The 20,216-nt window shown below is 32.8% G+C and overlaps 3 protein-coding genes across 4 annotated transcripts; 1 reads left to right on the top strand and 2 right to left on the bottom strand.

Moving 5' to 3' along the window:
- Positions 1–3,373: 3,373 nt before the first annotated feature.
- LOC116000375 (nuclear transport factor 2-like) lies at positions 3,374–7,276 on the bottom strand. Its single transcript, XM_031240449.1, has 8 exons — positions 7,119–7,276; positions 5,980–6,172; positions 5,455–5,749; positions 4,957–5,376; positions 4,549–4,670; positions 4,410–4,475; positions 3,964–4,027; positions 3,374–3,854 (listed from the first exon to the last, which is right to left on the bottom strand). Exons 2-8 carry the CDS (start codon positions 6,169–6,171, stop codon positions 3,646–3,648), a joined length of 1,368 nt encoding a protein of 455 aa, XP_031096309.1. The 5' UTR covers position 6,172; positions 7,119–7,276; the 3' UTR covers positions 3,374–3,645.
- A 5,727-nt stretch (positions 7,277–13,003) lies between these two features.
- On the top strand, positions 13,004–15,119 carry LOC115999982 (F-box protein PP2-B13-like). The gene is made up of 3 exons (XM_031239967.1): positions 13,004–13,431; positions 13,926–14,044; positions 14,508–15,119. The coding sequence occupies exons 1-3, from the start codon at positions 13,162–13,164 to the stop codon at positions 14,983–14,985; spliced, it is 867 nt and encodes a 288-aa protein (XP_031095827.1). The 5' UTR covers positions 13,004–13,161; the 3' UTR covers positions 14,986–15,119.
- A 1,291-nt stretch (positions 15,120–16,410) lies between these two features.
- LOC115998160 (cell wall protein RBR3-like) lies at positions 16,411–18,494 on the bottom strand. Of its 2 annotated transcripts, none has more exons than XM_031237651.1 (4): positions 18,333–18,494; positions 18,011–18,052; positions 17,019–17,861; positions 16,411–16,882 (listed from the first exon to the last, which is right to left on the bottom strand). In XM_031237651.1, exons 3-4 carry the CDS (start codon positions 17,798–17,800, stop codon positions 16,690–16,692), a joined length of 975 nt encoding a protein of 324 aa, XP_031093511.1. In that variant the 5' UTR covers positions 17,801–17,861; positions 18,011–18,052; positions 18,333–18,494; the 3' UTR covers positions 16,411–16,689. The 2 variants fall into 2 exon arrangements, with proteins under 2 accessions (XP_031093511.1, XP_031093509.1); XM_031237649.1 differs by having other exon boundaries at positions 18,268–18,494.
- Positions 18,495–20,216: the final 1,722 nt, after the last annotated feature.

Consider the following 20,216-nt stretch of genomic DNA (forward strand, 5'->3'; position numbering starts at 1 on the left):
TCAGCTGAATGCTGGTTTAATTTGCATCTTTCGCATTAGCTAGCTAAGTTCTCTTTTTTGATCTGCAGAATACAAGGTTGCTCTTGCTTTTGGTGTTCAGAGTTAAATAGTTTTGCATGAGCTCTTCTTCAGCCTTTCACGGTGAGGCAAAACAATGGGCTAGCCTTCGATTGAACTGGGATGGGTTTCTCAAGATTCACAGTTTTTGCTGATGCAAACATAGTTTCTTAGAAAGGTAGAAACTGATTTCTTAGCAGCGCAATTCAGGTGCAGTAAGTGAATAATTAATTTTGACAGAACCCAAAGTGAAAAATTAAGGCAAAAAGTTTATTGGTTATTGGCTACAAATTTCCATTCAAAAGCACATACCAAAGATATGAATTTCAAGAAACGTACACAGTATATCACTTTGTTAAGTTTGAACATACATTGCCGGCTAGGGTCACAGGGCGCGAGGAGAAAACCTCGTTAAAAGAAAAAGAAGTTTGAACATACATTTATACCTATTCCATGTATGTATGTGCGACTGGATTAATTATAAACTCTTCCCCTAGGAGAAAAATATGGATGTTTCTAAATTCGTAGCGGTCACCCTTAGACTGTGTTACTTTTGAAAAATCAGTTATTTTATAGAAAACATTTTTCTTTCCAGTGTTTGGTTGCGTTCTAGAAAATTGTCTTAGTGTATTTGGTTCATTTTTCTAAAAATGAGCAGAATTGTAAAATTAAACATTTTAATTGTTTTGTTTATACAATCAAAAAAAGTAAAAAATAATATCACAATTCTAACAAAACATTCCTTCATAAGAAACTACACATACATCATCCCTTCATAAGAAACAAACAAAACTCACTGCACATAAATTATTCCTTAGCTTCTTGAGAAATTAACAGTATGCACTACAAATAAAGGAAATTAACAATATTCATTCCACATATATATCATGAGATTATGAGAAACTAACAATATGCACGGTAAATTAGAAAATTAACAATATTCATTGCACATATATCATTCTCAATGGAACTAATGCCCAACCAAAAAAAAAAAAAAATCAAGTCACAAAACACTTTAACAATATCCAATCACGAATTGCTTCTAACTTTTATTCAAAACAAATATGTTCATCCTATTCTCACCTATAGACAATCCATAACACTCATTTATAGAGAGTAGATCAAATTTATTATTAAAAAAAAAAAAAAAAAAAAAAAAAAAGAACACTGATTTCCCAGAGGAAACCAGTGTTTTGGTTTCCCAGGCCGGAAACCAATTGAAGTCATTTTTCGTTGACTTTAATTTTTCATGCTTTTCCAAACACTGGAAACCCAAAAAATGATTTCCAAAAATCGTTTTCCAGGTTTCCAAACACACCCTTAAAGTGTTAGCTCTAGCAACCCATTGAGCCATTCTTGTAATATTTTCTTGTATGAACTTATTGCCAAGTAATTCATCCAAATCAGGCTGTGAAGGCTCTACCACACCTTTTGGTTGATTGTTGGGTCCTTGGAAACCTTGATTATTTGTCCAAAATTGTTGTTGACCTTGAACAATATTGCCTTTATTGAGGATTTGAGGCCCTTGCAGTGAATGATTGGAGCTTGGAATCCAAGTGGTGACCTTGGGATGGATTGCATTGGTTGGAATCATTGAGATGGTTGATTGAATTGAAGTTACTCCCTTGTTGGTAGGGTTTCATCCTTGTCCACAGCCCCCATAAGATTGATTGCCTACCTTGTTCCTGGGCCTTGAATAAGCAACCACATTAACGTGCTCATAACGGTTGCACTAAAGTTAGGGCCATAAGTAGATGTGCACTTTTTTTTTTTGAAAGCTAAGTAGATGTGCACTTAATGAGTCATTTCATGCAATATATCCTTCACATGTTTTTTTTTTTTTTTGGTAAATTCACGGGGTCTTTCTCCATCCATTTAACGGTCCGGGTCCACCACGTTCGCTCCGAGAGGCACATGAGCTGGCCCAGGGGGAATCGTCGGAATTGATCCCGGATTCTCCCGGAATTCCTCCCCACAAAGATCCTTCACATGTATTACAATACAAAGAAAAAAGTCATACTAGATTGGAGATTGGACTCTCCAAATTGAAAAAAAAAAATGTGAAGATAGATAGATGCCTTGTATGCAAAGTCAACAACATGAGTTGACTAGGAGGCTGCATGGGCGACTCGTAATTTACCTCTTCCAGCAACTCTTGAGTAGGGGTTCTAGTGGCTTCATATACATATATATCCATGCTAAGTGTCTGTTTGTAAAGCAGGAAAATGACTTCTAGAAAATATTTTCTGGAAAATGAGTCATTTTCCGGAAAACAGTTTCATTTCCAGTGTTTGGATGTATTATGGAAAACTGTCTTTGTGTGCTTGGTTCATTTTCTGGAAAATGGATAGAATTATATAATTAAACATTGTAATTGTTTTATTTAAAATATAAAAAATTATAATAGTTATTAAAATAATGGTATTTAATAAAAAATAGAATTTATAAAAAAAATTAAAAATTAAAAAAAAATTAAAAAAAATGTAGCAAAAGTTTTCGGCGGTTTCCCCACCTCCTTAGTCCATGGTCATGGGTGATATGGCTTGGTTTTGGTTGAAAACATGCAAAACAGCTATTCTGGCGATTCCGTAAAATGACTTACGGAAAAAAAAATTCGTAAGTCATTTTCCAGAAAAATAAACTGATTTTCTTTAATCAACGGAAAACATTTTCCGTTGACCACATTTTCCTGACGTTGCCAAACACAGAAAACTCGGAAACATTTTTCAGAAGTCATTTTACAGGTTACCAAACACACCCTAAATTGCTAATCTTTTGGGAATATTGGTTACCACTTGTTCAATCAATTCTTTGCCATCCCTAGGCCTTTGTCTTATCAATGCTCAATTCGTAGAAAATCAAAGCAACATCTTCAATTCGCATCATCCACTAGGCCCCATAAGATCAGAAGAGGATACGAAAAATATCATAATAACTGAGGTGGTTAATGAATTGGTAGCGGAATTGCTTAAGCCATTTGCCTGCAGTATTTCTATTTCTGGTAGTGGCATGAAATTTTCCTTTAAGCATGTCAGAGATAACCTTTACACCCATATATGTAAGTTTTTTTACATTGAAAAGTACATGCTGCATACTGCCAATTATCTTGGCTTGTTTATTTCATTTCAACATTGGGTAGGGAAGATGATGACTGATTGATTTAAAAACATTGTCTTACAGATTATATATGCAGTAAATTTTTGTCAGTTATCTCAATGTTCTTGTATGTAATTGCAATATATTTCGTGGAAAAGGCTTTTATGGAATCTGTTGTGTTGACTTACCCTAGCTATATTTCTAGATTCATAGAGATAAGTACTGTAAATAGCTATAAGTTAAAAATAGTGTTAGTATGTGATAAGACTGTTGAGGTTGGTATTCAGTATTCTAACTGGTTGTGTTGTTCCCCCTGGCTAACATTTGAAGCACTTTGTGGAATTACAGAACATGGTCTTTTCGATAGTAACAAATGATGATACCGTTTCTTCTATCCCGTGCTATCGGCCACAAGAATTAGGTTAATCGTGATTTTTGTTTTGGTTGGCAAGTGAAAACTACAGTGTCAAAATTGGGCCAAAATATTTTGGCTTAGTGTGGTGATGATGAAGCTGCATTTCGGCTCCAACCACCTCTTCGTCCTCCTCCCCTCCCTCGCCCACCTTGGCCCCTACCAAATTCACCATCTCCAAAATCACCTCTGCCATAGCTGCCGCGACCTCCTCTGAAATCCCCGTGCTCCCTGAATCTATCATTTCGAAACCCTCTACCGGAACCAAACCGACCTCTCCCCATGCCAACTGCAACAACAAATACAAAAGGCACACAAATTAGGAGGTGTTGCCGTTAATCTGTAATGAAGTTGGCAATTGCGAGTATTTTAGGAAATGGATACCCCTTTAAACTCACCTCGAGTTGTAGTTCTTTTTATCTCAACCACAGCTTGACGATCCCCAATCATAATGGGTGAATCCTGAATTGCAGAGCCCCCCACCAAAAAAAAAAAAAAAGAAGAAGTAATAATAATAATGATGATTTAAGTGTCAAACAAGATGTACCAGCAATCACAGACACCCATAGTAGAAGAGAATTTTAGTTGCTAGACTTGAAGAAATCACAAATGGAAGGCGTTGGGAGAGGAGGTCAAGGGGAAGGAATTACAGTCTTGCAGAATCAGGGCGTGTTAGATATTGAAGTTGGCTATTGGTTATTAACATGTATGGACTGTTGTACACTTGTACCAAAAAAAAAAGCATGTACATACTAATATAAATGGTTTATGATGTACCTAACAAGGTAAATTAAATTCACATTAATAAATAAAGGGAAAAGGCCAAGGTTCAAAGATCATGCACCTGTATAGCATTGTTCATTGAGTTCAAAGCATGAAATTCAACAAAGCCAAAACAGAATCCTTGTTGCTGCACAAAAAAGAGAAATTAGGAGATAATTCAAAATTCTGTAACATAGCACAAAAATGTCAGTTCAACCTACCCTGTTACTTCTGACTTGGATACCTCCGTGCTTGATAGGTCCATATTTGTTAAATTCAGCCTCTAATTCAGCTACTGTAATATTGAAAGGCAAATTTCGGACATAAATGGAATGACCCTCAGCTGCATGAACCAAATCAAGTGATTAGACAAGAGTATTTGTTATAATGGAGTATAAGAATACAAGTAAAATATGACAGGACAAATAAATATGAATATATGATATCCATTTTCTAAAATCTTCAGGAATGACGTGTTTTACTTGAGAACATTTTAAACCTAATCTAAAAGATCATGAACTATTTTTGGCTGACTCCTTTTCAGTTATACAGAGTAGTTATAGACTTTTCACAAATGCAAGAAGTAAATGCTGGTGTAATTTGCAAATTGCTATTAAAATATGAGATACCTTCTTCTTGAGCATTCTGGCTTTCATCAATAGCAGTGCTGCGGGCAATTGGAGCTGGTGATTCAGCTTCAGGTACTGGAACTTGTGCTACCATACTAGCTGACTGCTTTTCAGTTTTCATCCTCGAAGCATTAGTAGGTACATATATTTTTGTCGGTCCTTTATTCATCTGTGAACTTAGAATTGATGCATATGACTTTTTTGGAGCATCATCTTGGATAGCAGAAGTAGTTGATTCCAAACTTGCAGAGGTTTGATTCTCATTTATATGAGATTCAGTAGCCACGAAAATTTCTCTTTCATCACTAACTTGTTCCTCACCTTCCAATGAGTCATGGATTTTTGTGCCAACATTTGTAACCTCTTCTGTATCAGAGCTAGCTGGGTTGGCGTTAAGACAATCAGGCACATGAGCAGGTTCTGCAAACAAAATGACAATGGTGATATAAACTGTTTTGAGAGAGCAAGAAGATGAAGAAATGTGAAATGAAAGCTAACCTGGATCAGGGCTTGGAACTGTTGGTTCATCATCAGCTTCATTAACCATTTTTGCATTAGAATCTGCCTCATCTTGTTCAACATACCTAAAGACATCATTCAGAACATAATAGCCTTTGTCTTGCGGAGCAAGGAAAAACGTCTGCGTGAACTTCCTTTTTAAATTGTCCTTTCCAGTTAAACAACCAGTTACCAAAACAATCACCCCACCATTGTAGGAACTCTGAGAATCTGCAGTTTTTATCTCTGCATCGTAGTTCTTGTAATCCAAGGAACGTATCTTATCATTAATACGCTGGCATAACATTAAAAAAAAAAAAAAATTCAAATGTTTCAGGACAGTTGGATCAATGTTAACAATTCAATATTGTCTGGGTAAAAAAGAAATGCCTGAATAGTTAATACTAACTAGAAATAGAAAAGGAAGGTCATATAAGGCAAGCCACAAGGAAATTAGTTAGGGTGTCAAAAGCAAGCATCCTTTAGACAAGACAAAAGCTTAGTCGGTCGTACTCAACTACTTACATCCATGGTTGTCACAGATGTCATAGAACCATCAGGATCTGGGCGACTTAACACACTTGACTCCTGATAAAATCTGTAGAGCTGGTCTGGTGAGTGATGCAGAATAAGGTAATATTGTTCCACAAAAGCATTTCCAACCAATTGTGCACTGGGTCCAGAAACTGTTGCTGGTGTTGTAGTTTGCATGGCCATTCTAAAAAAATTCAAAAACATGAGAACTGCTACAAAATTGCTTCTATATTTTAAAAACACAAGTACATTGCAGCTCAATTGCAATATCTTGATAGCTTGGCATAAACATAACTAACACGGAGGATAGTTTTATAATTACTAGACTAGAAGCAGTAGTTGTATTGTGGCAGTACACAAAGCGATGGAAACATAATAACTCATCCTAGATTCAAACTTTTAGGCAACACTTGAAAATGAGTAACTCATGAACAAAGGGTGGGAGAGAGGATACAATGTTGTTCTCAAGATGAATCCAAAGTTTTTATGAAGAGGTTTTCAGTGGGAATGGTGGATTTGAAGGAATAAATAATACTCCGTAAAAGAAAGCCAGCACACCAAAGTCGTTTAAGACCAAAAACATTTAAATGCATGTGGCAATGGCAAATCAGTTACAAATCAGCTGAATGAAACTAAACCTCATAAAAAAAAATTACTCTGGAGTAAAATTTTAAAGAACCAGGACTGAAGTACCCAAAATTCCAAAGAACCCTAGAGCCGTGTGTAGCAATTCCATTCTAACTACTTGAACGTTAAAAGGCAAAAAACAACAAAAAGAACCTTAATATAGTAAAAATAATTCAAGTATCTCTACAGAAATTCAGAATTTTACCCCTAATCGACAGATCTAATACTACTGCAGAAGCTGGAACTCCAAAGAACAAGTTAATCGATTTCTATAAGCAGCAGTACAGATAATAAAAGGAGAAGAAATGCAAATTTTCTATAAGAGATTCCACATTGATTGTGATTAAAATATAGCTGGGAAAACAGAGGCGAGTGAATGACATTCTTGGAATAAATCAAACAAGGAAAGAGTGAAGTCAACAAGATCAGTTCCCGTAGAGTCAATTGTAAACATAAAAAATTTGCAGTAATCTGGAAAATCATGATATTATCAAATTATATACCTGGAATAGATGTTCTATAGGGTGGCGAAGATTTGTGATTCAGTTCAGCGCCTTGGCGAGAGAGAAAGTGTTAGTTCACAAAAAGAACGAGGGGAATATTTCTGACTGGCTTGTGCTTCAGCTTGGGAAAACAGTTGAAAGGTTGAACCCAAGGTACGGTCAGGATTGTAACTATTGGACTCGTAAATTATTGGATGGATATGTATTAAGGAAAAATGGAAAATGTTAATGCTATAAAAATAGAATAAAACAAAAAGTCACTTATTAAACAAAAAAAAAAGTTAGAATTAGTCATCAAAATACGTGTAAAAGTGTAATTAGATTATTCAACTCAAAAAAGTGTAATTACGTTTTTGAACTGTCCAAAATGAGCAAATACCAATTTTGGTCCCATGATTATTAGCAAAATGACAATTTTGGTTCACATGTTTCATTTCTACCAATTTTGGTCCCACGACTATTGTTTTAGTACCAATTTTCATCCACGACTATTGTTTTAGTGCCAAAATTTATCGCGCCGGTCACCCATCCGTTTAAAACGTGCAAAATCTAAAATTGTTAAGCGTATTTTCATCATTTTCAACTTAATATCTTAATTTGAGTATGAATAAATGAATTTAAGTCCTAAAATCGATCAAAATTCGCAATTTTCATCCTCATTTTACCTTAATTTGAGGAGGAGAAATGTGAATTGTGATTGATTTTAGGGCTTAAATCTCTTTATTCATGCTCAAATTGAGATATTGAGTTGAAAATGACGAAAATACCTTCAAAAATTTTAGATTTTGACACGTTTTAAATAGATTGGTGATCGGCGCGATGAATTTTGGCACTAAAACAGTAGTCGTGGGACCAAAATTGGTACTAAACAATAGTCGTAGGACCAAAATTGGTAGAAATGAAACATGTGGACCAAAATTGTCATTTTGTTAATAGTCGTGGGACCAAAATTAGTATTTGCTCTGTCCAAAATTATGTAACTTGACCAAATTTGACATGTATCTCAAGTCATCACTAACGTGACAATCATCCTATTAAAATTATCTTCTTCTTTTTTTAAAAAAATTTATTTTAATAATTTTAAGTAAAATAAAATGTTTAAAAAGAAAATCAACTCCCTCCCCGTCTTTGTCTCCAGTTCCGTCTTCGTCTCCAGCATGGAGACGAAGACGGGGAATGGGTGGATTTTTTTTTGTTTTTTATTTTATTTTATTTAAAATTATTAAAATAAGTAAGAAATAATTTTTTTTAATAGGATGACAACCACGTTAGTGATGACTTAAGAAACATGTCAAATGTAGTCAAATTACATTATCATGTCGTTTATTTATTAATTAAAAGTTTACGAAAATTTTTTTGAATCATTTCCTAATTAATTAAAAATTTGGGAATTCATTTTTGAGTTAAAAAAAAAAAAAAAAAAAAAAAAAACCAATAACAACAACAAAAATTTTGGCCCAAATTTTTAAAATAATTTCTGACCCAAATCAAAATTTAGAAACAAGCTTTCAACTTTCAGGTAATGGAATGCAGAATGATCTTAAATATGGCAAAAATTAAAATTTCAATTGGCTTATTCACAGTTGATTAGAGTGTTGTGCTAATAATGCGAAGTCGCAGGTTCGATACCTGCATGGGCCAATTCTCATCTTAAAAAATAAAAAATAAAAAGTCTTCCTTCTTGTGGTTGTGGCACTGGTTGGTTCTGGTAAGTTCTGTGAAGTCAGTCCATCAAAGCTCGTTACTTTGTTACTTCCTTACATGCAATGTCAAGTCTTCTTTCTTACTTTGTTTCTATCTACTGTTTCTTGGAGCTGACGAGCATTGTAGCCTACTAGCCTTCACTTGGAGATAAGGCTTCAAGTATTTTAATATTTCTTTAAAAAAAAAAATTTAATATTGTATTATATACGGAGTATTTGTCTTGAGTAGCTAAAAAGTTGATTATATACAACTATACAAGTATGGCTGTACAATTACTTAGCAAGAGTTGATGTTCAGGAGAGCGCTCCTTATTTTAATGGCAAAAAATTGTGTGAGATTGTCTCACGAATCCTTGACCGTAAGACGGATTAAGTCAAGATGAAATATAATATTTATACTAACAAATATAATACTAAATTAAGAATAAAATATTTGTTACTTTTGAAGAAAAAATATAATACTTTTACATTTTGATATAAAAGTATTACATTTTCTTTTATCAAAAGTATTACATTTTTCTTTATAAGTGCAATATTATTTATACGAGAAAATATAATACTTTTGACGAAAAAATAATATTTTTACATAAAAATATAAAAAGTATTACATTTATCATCAAAAGTATTATGTTTTCGCTTATAAATAACATACATTTTAACTAACATGGTTGGCGTGGTGGTTCAGCACCTTGTCCCTTAAGCATGAGGTTGGGGTTGAAAAAAGATTCAGGTTCTCTTTTATTAAAATCAGGAAGAAGAAGAAGAAGAAGTTTGAACTGGCGGTTCAAACCAAAATCTTCCTAAAAGGTTTCAGTTCTAGTTTATCATTTTTCAAAACGGTGAATCGGTAGTTCAGAATCGGAACCGAACCGATGTCATATCAACACCTGCACTTACTTCTCTTAATGCTCTAATCACTAATAAGATGTAATTAGGGATGTTAATGGGTCAGGGTGGGTCGCTGAGGACTACATCATATCCACTACTCGACACACCTTATACTTTCTCCACTCACGCCACTCCCAACTCGCAGTGGGTGAACTGTTTCAAAACCAACACCGGCCCCACGTGCCGAGTGTGTGTACCCACTATAAATACCAACCACTTGTTGTCTAATTAAATTTTTTAAAATAATATTTAAATTACTTACCTATAATAAAATAATAAAATTCACTAGTCATATTAAAACATTAAATAACATAAATATTCAAATATAATAACTAAATTGTTAATTTTTTAAAAATAAACTTATTACTTTAGAACTAAAAATAGTAAAAAGTTAGCAAATTAAAAATTGTTCAAACTTTTATAATTAACTACTACATACTCATACTTATTTATTATTATTATTATTATTATTATACATACATACATATACACATACATACACAAAGTGAGTTGAGTGAGATTCTAGTCGGTTTATTTTATATATACAACCTGCATCTAATGTGACCGACCGTGCTTTTGATTTTTTTAAGACCCATCTCGACCCACCATCCATTACTTGCGAACAACATTCATTGTACTAACCGTACGTCTACTAGTAGACCTTGGAACTGCTGCAAAAGGGTTTGTTGGGTCCTAACTAAGTACTTTTGAAGATTCCAATGAGTCAGGCGATAAGATATCTAGCGAATAACCGAAACACATGAATTAAAGGTCTATCTTACACTGACTTAATTTGATCATAATTGAAATTTATTGCTCGGGTGTACTGAAGAATGAACCATTAAGGTATGCCAAACGAGGACAAGATCTATAGGAATTCTAAATTTTTTAATGAACTTGTAATAGTGACTTTACTTGTCACACTAATTCAAAATTTGTCTTGTTTTTATAAATTTGGTTCCATGCAGATATAATTTGTCTTCACCTGCATTCCAGTGGCTTGGATGTTCTTGTTTCCCTTTAAATAATCACTCCTTTGCTTGAATAATTTTTATTGTTGTAACCCTATACATTAACTTACTAATCCTTACCCTATAATTTGTGAATCAAATCACTCGTTTGAATTAATTATGTTAGAGACCAATGATACAAACACTAATAACCCAAAGATTATTTAAGGGTAATTGTCAAATAAGCCCCTTTACTTATAGCTAAAATGGAATTAGCCCCTTCAATACAAAGAATGCACAATTGGACTAATTTACTTTACAAAATATAATTGTGCTACGAACATAATTAAAATGTTAAAACTAATTACTAGGTAACCTGCTTATATGGCATATTAACATGACATCACTAGCAAAATTAACCATCCAGTTACCTTTTGGTAACCTTTTAAATATGTTAATTGCACAATTTTAATAAGTTCAAACATCTAATTAGAGATTTTTATGTTTTAAAGTCTAATTACACTTTAGTATATAATTGGAAGACCTATTTAATCCTTATTCCTTGAAAGATACAATAATTCAATTACATATTTTTAAAATTAAATGACCTAATTATATTTAGCCTACAACTAAAAGTCTATTTAACCTTATTCCTATTATTATTACTTATTACCTAAATGTAAATTCTAAAATGCACTGCATTGTGTGCGTCCAGAGTCCACCATTGCGCACGAAATGACGTAAGGTCAACCCAAAACTAAAGCTTTCTACAATTCTACACCATAATACAAGCTAAAGTAAATTATAGTGGCGTAGTCAACTAGTCATTATTCTTTATTTAACTTTCTATTATAAATATTTTTTTTTTTAGTCACCAAAAGCAAATAACTAATCCATGGCTGACCCTAACCCACAGGTCAAGAACGTGGGCGATAACAAAAACTAGGGATGCATTTATTATGTTTTTTAAGGAAATAGATTAATATATTTTAATAAAATATTCTATTAAAAATTTTAAAATTGAAAAAAAAAATTGTGCATTAATTTTGTTTTTATTGTTTTCTATCAAAATGAAAAATCAAGTGACAATTGCAATGTACATCCTTATTCTCATTAAGATAATTTATTTGTTTGAGAATAAGGATATAATAACGTGTTTGTTTGTGTTCCCATTTAACAAACTTGAGAAAAAAAAAAAAAAAGCACAAGCTTCAAATGACTAAAAAGAAAGAAAACTCGACTCTATCTTTTGATTATTCTTTGATCTAAAAGTACCTTGGAATATGCAAATTATTATTATTATTATTATTATTATTATTATTATTATTTGTTCAACAAAACAATACTATTATGCTAGGTTATCATTAGGCATTATCCTAATATACTACATTATTTTATTTTTTAAAAATAATTTTATAATGTATTAGTTATTCTTAATTGTTTAAAGACATATTCCTAAAGAAAAGAGAATAATAATATAATAATTCTAAGTAAAATTCGTAGAGAGAGGAATCATGTGGCTCATGCTTTGGCCAAATTAAAGCGGTCCATGTTAGGATAAGGCGTATTTTGGTTATTTGGTTGTTATGATTTTTTACTTAGTTATTGAATTTAAAATATATAGTTAATTCAAAAGAAATAAGGATCTTGTTCTAGCTATAATTTAATTTTTATCATCTTTTATGTAATTATAAATATAAAATTAAAAAAATAATATTTATTAAAAGCTTCTATTGAAATAAAAAAAATATTCAATAAAATATACAATCTAAAATTTGGCTTAAAAATAAAATTTAATTCCCCTGATCTATATTTATTAGTACAATTCTCCTTGCATATTTATTACTATATAATATATACGGAGTAACTAATATCATCATATATATACATACATCGACTTTATTACCTAACAATTACAAACTCAATCTAATTGCCCATTAAATCAAAAATATAAAGTAGATATCGTAATCATGGAGATGCGAGTGAGATGACATGATCTATTTTAACTTATCCAAAGGTCATAAAAATATAATAAAGTAGATATCTTTCCAAAAGCTGATCATTTTTATATAGTAAATTGATATAATAATGTTAGGAATATAATTTAAATAAAAACATATCCTCTTTCTGATATATATACATATGGGAAGAAAAAGTGCTGCTGATTTTGATATGACTAGCCAAATCATATCCATCTCCGAGTCGTAGCCGCAATATTATCTAGTGCACATCCTTATATAGTAATTTGGATATCCGTGTTTTCCTTGTTACAAAAAAAATATTATCTTAATATTGACAGCCAACAAGTCAAGTTGCAGGAAACTTCATCTGATCTGCATCATCGAGTGTGATGCAGGAGTCGTCAAATTCCCTCTATTTATGGCATCCAACAACTAACCACCACCACCTTCAAATTCAGAGGCACAAGCACAATAGCCGCCATTATTATTATTATCTACTTTAATTTATTTGCAACTTTAGGTTGAGCCAAAATATAATAGAATGGCAGATTACGAGAGGGAGCTTGGCATGTTGCCTGAGGACTGCATTTCCTGTATTTTGTGTCGCACCTCCCCGCTCGACGCTTTCCACCTATGTTTAGTCTCCTCAACTTTCCGGTCAGCCGCCGGAGCGGACTCCGTCTGGGAAGGATTCTTGCCATCCGATTATGCCCAAATCGTTGCCAAGTCCACCGTGCCGTTGAAGTTTTCGTCCAAGAAGGACCTCTTTCTGCAACTTTGCAACTCTATCCTCATTGATGATGGTAACAAGGTAATCTCTCTCTTTTTTTCTTTTTTTTTTCAACTGGCTGAAATGAGGTCAAAGTCAAAGTTGGTTCTACATAACAATAAGGTCTTAGGTCAATTCAAGGTGATCTCAATTTGATCTTTTTAATTAAATTGAATCTATTCTGGCAAATTATATTTAATTTTGCTTAATGGAATCTAGCTAGGGACATGAATCTATATAAAGGTATACGTCGATATTAAGTATAAATATTACTGTAGTAATAGGTCTATTAGAATATGACTTACTCTCCCTATCATATCAATTATTTTAGTTGATCTCACTTGTATTCATTTTCACAAATTAAAGATTCCCTTTTGTAAAGGTAATGAGATGCAGGTGGATGCATGGTGTAATAATTATATGTATTACTAGATTGGGACATTAATATCTAAGTGGTTCAAAAAAAAATATCTTAACTGGTTCCAACCACCTTAATGACCTTAGTATGTCATCATTTTTTTTTTAAATGTATGCAGAGTTTTGCATTGGAAAAGTCAACTGGCCTAAAGTCATATATGCTGTCTGCAAGGGAGCTCTCAATTCGATACGGTTACGCACCTGACCATTGGGCATGGAAATACACCCCCGAGTCGAGGTAATTCAACTTTACAAAACTTTATGAAATTATAATTTAGAAAACTGTAAAAATAATTTAATCTTTAATTAATATAATAAATTCAAATCATGGTGCTTAATGTTAGGATTAAGCATTTACTATTGCGGCAAAAACTATAACTAAGTAATCAAATTGTAACTTTATTTTTTATATTGCTATTCTTTTTTAAAGAAAAATAGTGTTAAATTTAGCCATTTTATCTGTCTCCATCGGACAATCCTCCTAGCTATACGGTGCTGAACTTGGCTATTACTGGTTTTCGCCTAATAGCTAATAACGATTGAACATGCATATAATATTTAAATATAAACATGCAAATCAACATAACTATCAGTTCAGCCTTTTAATTAAAATGAAACACATGTTTCGATTTGATATCAAAATCAATTTATGTCAAAAGTCATGAGTTTGAATCCCTGCCTCACTCGATAATTGTTTACAGGTTTGCAGAAGTGGCTGAACTGAAAACAATATGCAGGCTAGAAATCCAGGGGAAAATAAGAACAGAGACGCTATCACCCAACACAAAATATGGCGCCTATATGGTCATGAAAATGACGGACGGGGCATTTGGGTTGGACGCGATACCATGCGAGATGTCTGTTGCGGTGGGCAACGACACGGAAGCCACCGGCGGCACGGCGTATTTGCGGAAGCCGGCAGAGGTTGTGGCAAAACAATGGTTGGAATATGCTCTCTACCGGAATAGAAAGGAGAAGTTGAAATCGCGTGTTAACGGCGGCGGGGAGGAGAGACAGTTGCGGGAGAGGGGCGATGGGTGGATGGAGATTGAGCTGGGAGGGTTTTTCACGGGAGAGGAGAATGAAGGAGAAGTGACGATGAGATTGACGGAGGTTAATGGTTGTCATGTTAAAGGAGGGCTTGTTATACAAGGCATTGAAATCAGGCCTAAGCATTGAAAAAATAAAAATATTATTACATAGAAAATAGAATAGGGAATGAATAGAATAAGAATTATATTATTGTTTGGTTTGCTGAAAGCATAGATTTTAGAAATGTTATTATATTGTAGTGTTTTGTTGGTTTAAAGAAATGGAAATATTATATGTTTAAAAGATATAAATACCTTTATACAAAATATATTATTATTATTATATAAAATTTTTAAATAATATTATTCTATAGCAATTACAATATTGTAAAAAATGATATGTAAATTATGAAACAAAATATTCATATAAATAACAAAAATTTTTAAAGAACATAATAATATTCAGGAGAAGAATAACATAATTTTTTTCAACAAAATACTCAAAACAATCCAATGATAATAGCAATGTTCATAAAATATAAATATAAACATATAAGACAACAATACATACAAATTACAAAAATATAGAACAATAGAACCTACAATTAATATATATACTACTCCGTGAGAGTATTTCTCATTTGGTCATCACCCTTGAGATGACTAGACTAAAATACATGTTGATAGATTCCAAACAATATTGCCCATTTGCCACTAGTATAGTGTTATTTGTTGATAAAGAATTTTCTTGATTTAAAAAATATATATATAACATGATTTGATTAGCCGAAATACATTGCATGAATGTTATGAGAATGTTTTCTAATGTTATCCTTTTTTGGACAAACTAGGAATAATTTACTACGGAGTATAATGCTTTTTTGCCCAAAAAATAAAAACGGATGCATTTTTTTCACTTTTTTTTTTCTTTCACAATCTAATTGATGCAGCTAAGATATCCTTTTTTTTTTTTTTAATTAAGAGTTATCCTAATAAAAGACAATTGAGAAAATTGCTAAATTACTGCATATCATTAGTGATTCTACATTCTCATCTTTACTTCAACTCATTACGTGGCATATATGCTTAGTTTTTTTAAAAAAAATAAAATAAAAAAGGAGTCAAATAGACGGTTGAATTTCATACAAAAACTTAGGCGCTTAAACTGTAAAAAATTACAATTAAACACACTAACTTATTATTACTAAGGTTGAATGTTATTATTACTAAGGTCCATGATGATTAAAAAATTATATGTTTGCAGTTAACATATTATCTGAATATTATTACTAAGGTCCACGATGCAAGGTGGACTTCCTATCCACGGTATAATTTGCCCTCTTTCCTCAACACTAGGTGATAAAGAATGCTAGGGGAAACATTTTCTTATACCACCCTCAAAAGGTTAATGATTTTTGTTGCTTGTAATGCCAACTTTTGTAATGGATTCAAGTGGTTGGCTTTTCTTGTAATGTTTACAAAAGTGGGTAAGATGTAAGGAATTAGCTTGAAGGTTACATGTTTGAGTTGCAATATTAAAATGGATGATTGATGAAGGGATGTTGCAAATGCATTTGAAAGGCAACTGATAATCTGTATTCATACTGGATGAACATACATTACAGTTGCAATGCACACTCATCATATTTGCAATGAGCATGTCTTTTGTGGTAAAATTAGCCTTTCTTGGGTATATCTATCATCAAATATCCCCTAAACCAAGTGCCCTGGTTGAAATGGATATAACATGTACAAAGAATGCACAGTTTTACCACAAAGATTGAAGACAGACACCTCCCCTGACTCCCTAAAATTTCTAGCCAACGCAACCAAAGGCATTGTTTGAATCATATCAGCAGCAGCGTCGCAAACAAAACAAGTATGAAAACCAACCAATCCCATAAGCGGATACTTCTTCTTCTTCTTTTGAGCTTTCTGCCTCTACTTGTGATTTGGAATCCTCCTCTGGCTGTGACTTCTGTTCGGATTCTGGTTTCTCGGGCACTGATTTCAATGAAGAACCATGCACACTATCATTTACCAGCCTGCAATTCAAAAGACATTAATCTAAAGATTCAGCAGATATTAATTGACCTTAAATAACCAAGGATGTGTCTATCTTCATGTCCAACTGTTGACACCCAAAAATAAATAAAACTAGGTGATGACATTTGAGCTTACACTGGGAAAGCAAAGGAACTGCTGCTGCTGGTTCCACTATCATCAGATAGATGATGGGGATTTGAAGCCGGAGAAGTTTCTCTACCATCTGATGAGTTAGATTTTATAGCAAAAGAGTGGACTTCTTGGGATGCAGCAATTTTATTAATCTCTTCCGAACTTTGTTGTGGACTTCCATGATTGGATTCTTGTACTTGCAATGCCTCGGATGCAAGCTCGCTCTTCTCTTCACTATCCAGTGCCCCTTCAATCACGGGAGCAAGGGTGGAGGAGAAGCTCTTGCGACCATTATTGCAACGTTTGTCCTCACAACTCCCATCCTCAGACCTCGAGAGCGACATTGCGCGGTCTCTAGAAAAGCTATTGTTACCCACGTGAATGCTGAACAACGACTCAGTCGAAGCAACACTCCATTCCATGGGTGCACTAGACCTGCTGCCAAATACAGACAATGGAATTCGATTGGGATCGTAGCCCGAAGGCTGGCCTATGGGGGAAGCACTTATCATGCTCCATTTATGTGGACTAGTTGTAATATCTGGATAGGATACAGGGATAGGTGACTGAGGTTCCGGGCTGTCAGGTTGATCATCATAGCAAAAAGGGGGGGAAGAAGAAGAAGAAGAAGAGGAGGAGGGGGATTCTACAGGTGAGGATAAAGAAGATGAGGAACCAGAAGTTGTGCATTCAAGAAGCTGATCATCAACATCATTGTGCTTACTCATATAGTGGGGCTTTCCTAAAGGTTCATCTTCATTCCTATACCGATTCCCCATTCCCATTTTCACCTTGGATTGGCACAAACCTTTTCAGGGTTGTTACAGATCCAAGGATACTTCTCCTCTGCACAACAAGAATGAAGAATCAAATTAATTACTATGTGAATCAACAAACCACACACATTTCTAACCTTCAATTTTATGTTTTCTTCAGTCAAAAAAACAAAAACAAAAAGAGAGATAGAGAGAAAGAAAAGCATTATAATAACCTACCTACATCAGATCCCTTCCCTTCCCTTCATCTTCTTCTTCTTCCTGAGACAATTAGGAACATATATATCAGGATCCAAAACATTATCAAAATTGCAGATACAGCTTAAAAACATCAAATTAGATATGCAAGCTATAAACAATTCAGATGGCGATTAAAATGGTGTTCAATATTCTCAAAAAAAAATAAAATTAAAATGGTGTTCAATCATACACACCCTGAATTAATCACGAAAAGTGACAAGGGAAATCGAGCATACCTAAGATACGATAGCATACACACCCTGAATTAATCACGAAAAGTGACAAGGGAAATCGAGCATACCTAAGATACGATAGAAATACACCATGAATATATATTCATGGTAATTGGATAAATGATATGATAGACGTTTAAAACATGGCGATTGGAAGAAAGGGATTCTAGAACATGGTTTTTAGGGTTTTGTTTTTATCATAGTTTTTCCCTATTAAGGGAAGGCTGAGCTACCATTGCGGTGATGCTGATTTGTCTTCCATCCCACTTTAAACCCGATACAACCGTGCAATTAATTAGTTCATTTTTATTGTTTTTGTCAATAAAGTCCTGGTTAAATATCACCGATCAATCTATTATTAAATTTTCCGTAATAAATATTATGAGTGATCTTATTACATTGTAGTATCTGTTTATCCATACTTTCTCAACATGTTGAAGCACAAAACAAAAAGTCAATATTACCCCCTGAGGTTTGATATCTCACTACATGTCATCTGAACAAAAGGTGCTTGACTAATCATTTTGTACTACATATAATTATTATCAAGTTAAATAAAGTGTGTTGCGCAACTAAATAGACGTCCAATGTTAAAAAGAAATTATATAATTACATTATCAAAATAAATAGAAAACTATACAAATGGTAATTAAATTGTTAATTTATTTAAAATTTTAGATATATTTATTACTACGTAAATTTTATGTTAACAAAATATTCGTATAATATATTAAATAATTGAAATCATCAACAATCAGATTCAACATTCAACCATTTAAAAATATTAAACAATTTACGCATACTATCAAATATATAATTATATGTGGTTAAATAATAAAGCATTTCATTTTGTTGAAACTCTAAGAAATAAAATAGAAAATATTAAATTTGATTTTAGCCATCACAAAATTTGAGTCATAAAATTTTTATATACCAACACTATAAAAATTATGCAATTAAAAAAAAAACAAATAGAAATATAAATTTAAACAAAATCCATAAAATGGTGTAGTGTAGTAGTAATAAGTAATGTGGTGGTGGTAGTACTAATATTCTAGTAAGAAATTATGAAGTTAAATATATATATATATATACACACACACACACACATAAATCCTAATCAAATGAGGACAGAAGCAATAATGCATTTTCCTTCTCACAGCTGACAATCACAAGTTTGAAATATTACTGCAAATTTTCTACATTGATCATATATTACAAGGCAGAAGCAGCAAATATATATTCAGAGTACGTAGTATCTCTTGTTAATCAAATAGAATAATACTTCTTCAAGTATCTGGGATTGCAAATAGGAATCCTCAGAGATTCAAAGTATGCTATTCATACAGTTGACATTTTCCTGTCCCAGCACAAACTGAACACTCATCTGCATTCCCATCAATGTGACTTAAACAATGGTCAATTCTGTCATTTAAAACGTCCTGTGTACCAACCATAAGGAATTAGTATTAAAAATTACAGTTAGTTCTATTATTGTCCTAAATTTATTTTTGTCATAGATTTATAAATAGCAGTCCACTTTTAATCCTTTTTCGGAACATCCCCTTTGGTCCTAGTATTATTGGGACATGGTCATTTTTTATCATCCGTCAACAAAATCATTGAAATGTCGTTAAATACAATGACGTTTTGATCTTTTTTATACAAAGTGAGTTGACCCGCTATATTTTTATTTTTATTTATTTGAAAACAAAAAAAACAAAAAAAAACAACAAAAAAAAAGAAGTCATAATTGAAAACATAAATGCCCGTGTATTTTACGGATCTTAAACGGTATTGTTGATGGAGGACCAAAAATGGTCATGCACTCGTGCAGTCATGCCACAATAATACTAGGACTAGAGGATGATGATTTGGAAAACAAAACAAAAAAAAAAAAAAAAAAAAAAAAAAAAAAAAAAAAAAAAAAAAAAAAAAAAAAAAAAAAAAAA

The sequence above is a fragment of the Ipomoea triloba genome, chromosome 12, assembly GCF_003576645.1.
Source record: "Ipomoea triloba cultivar NCNSP0323 chromosome 12, ASM357664v1".
In the NCBI taxonomy this organism is placed as follows: Eukaryota; Viridiplantae; Streptophyta; class Magnoliopsida; order Solanales; family Convolvulaceae; genus Ipomoea; species Ipomoea triloba.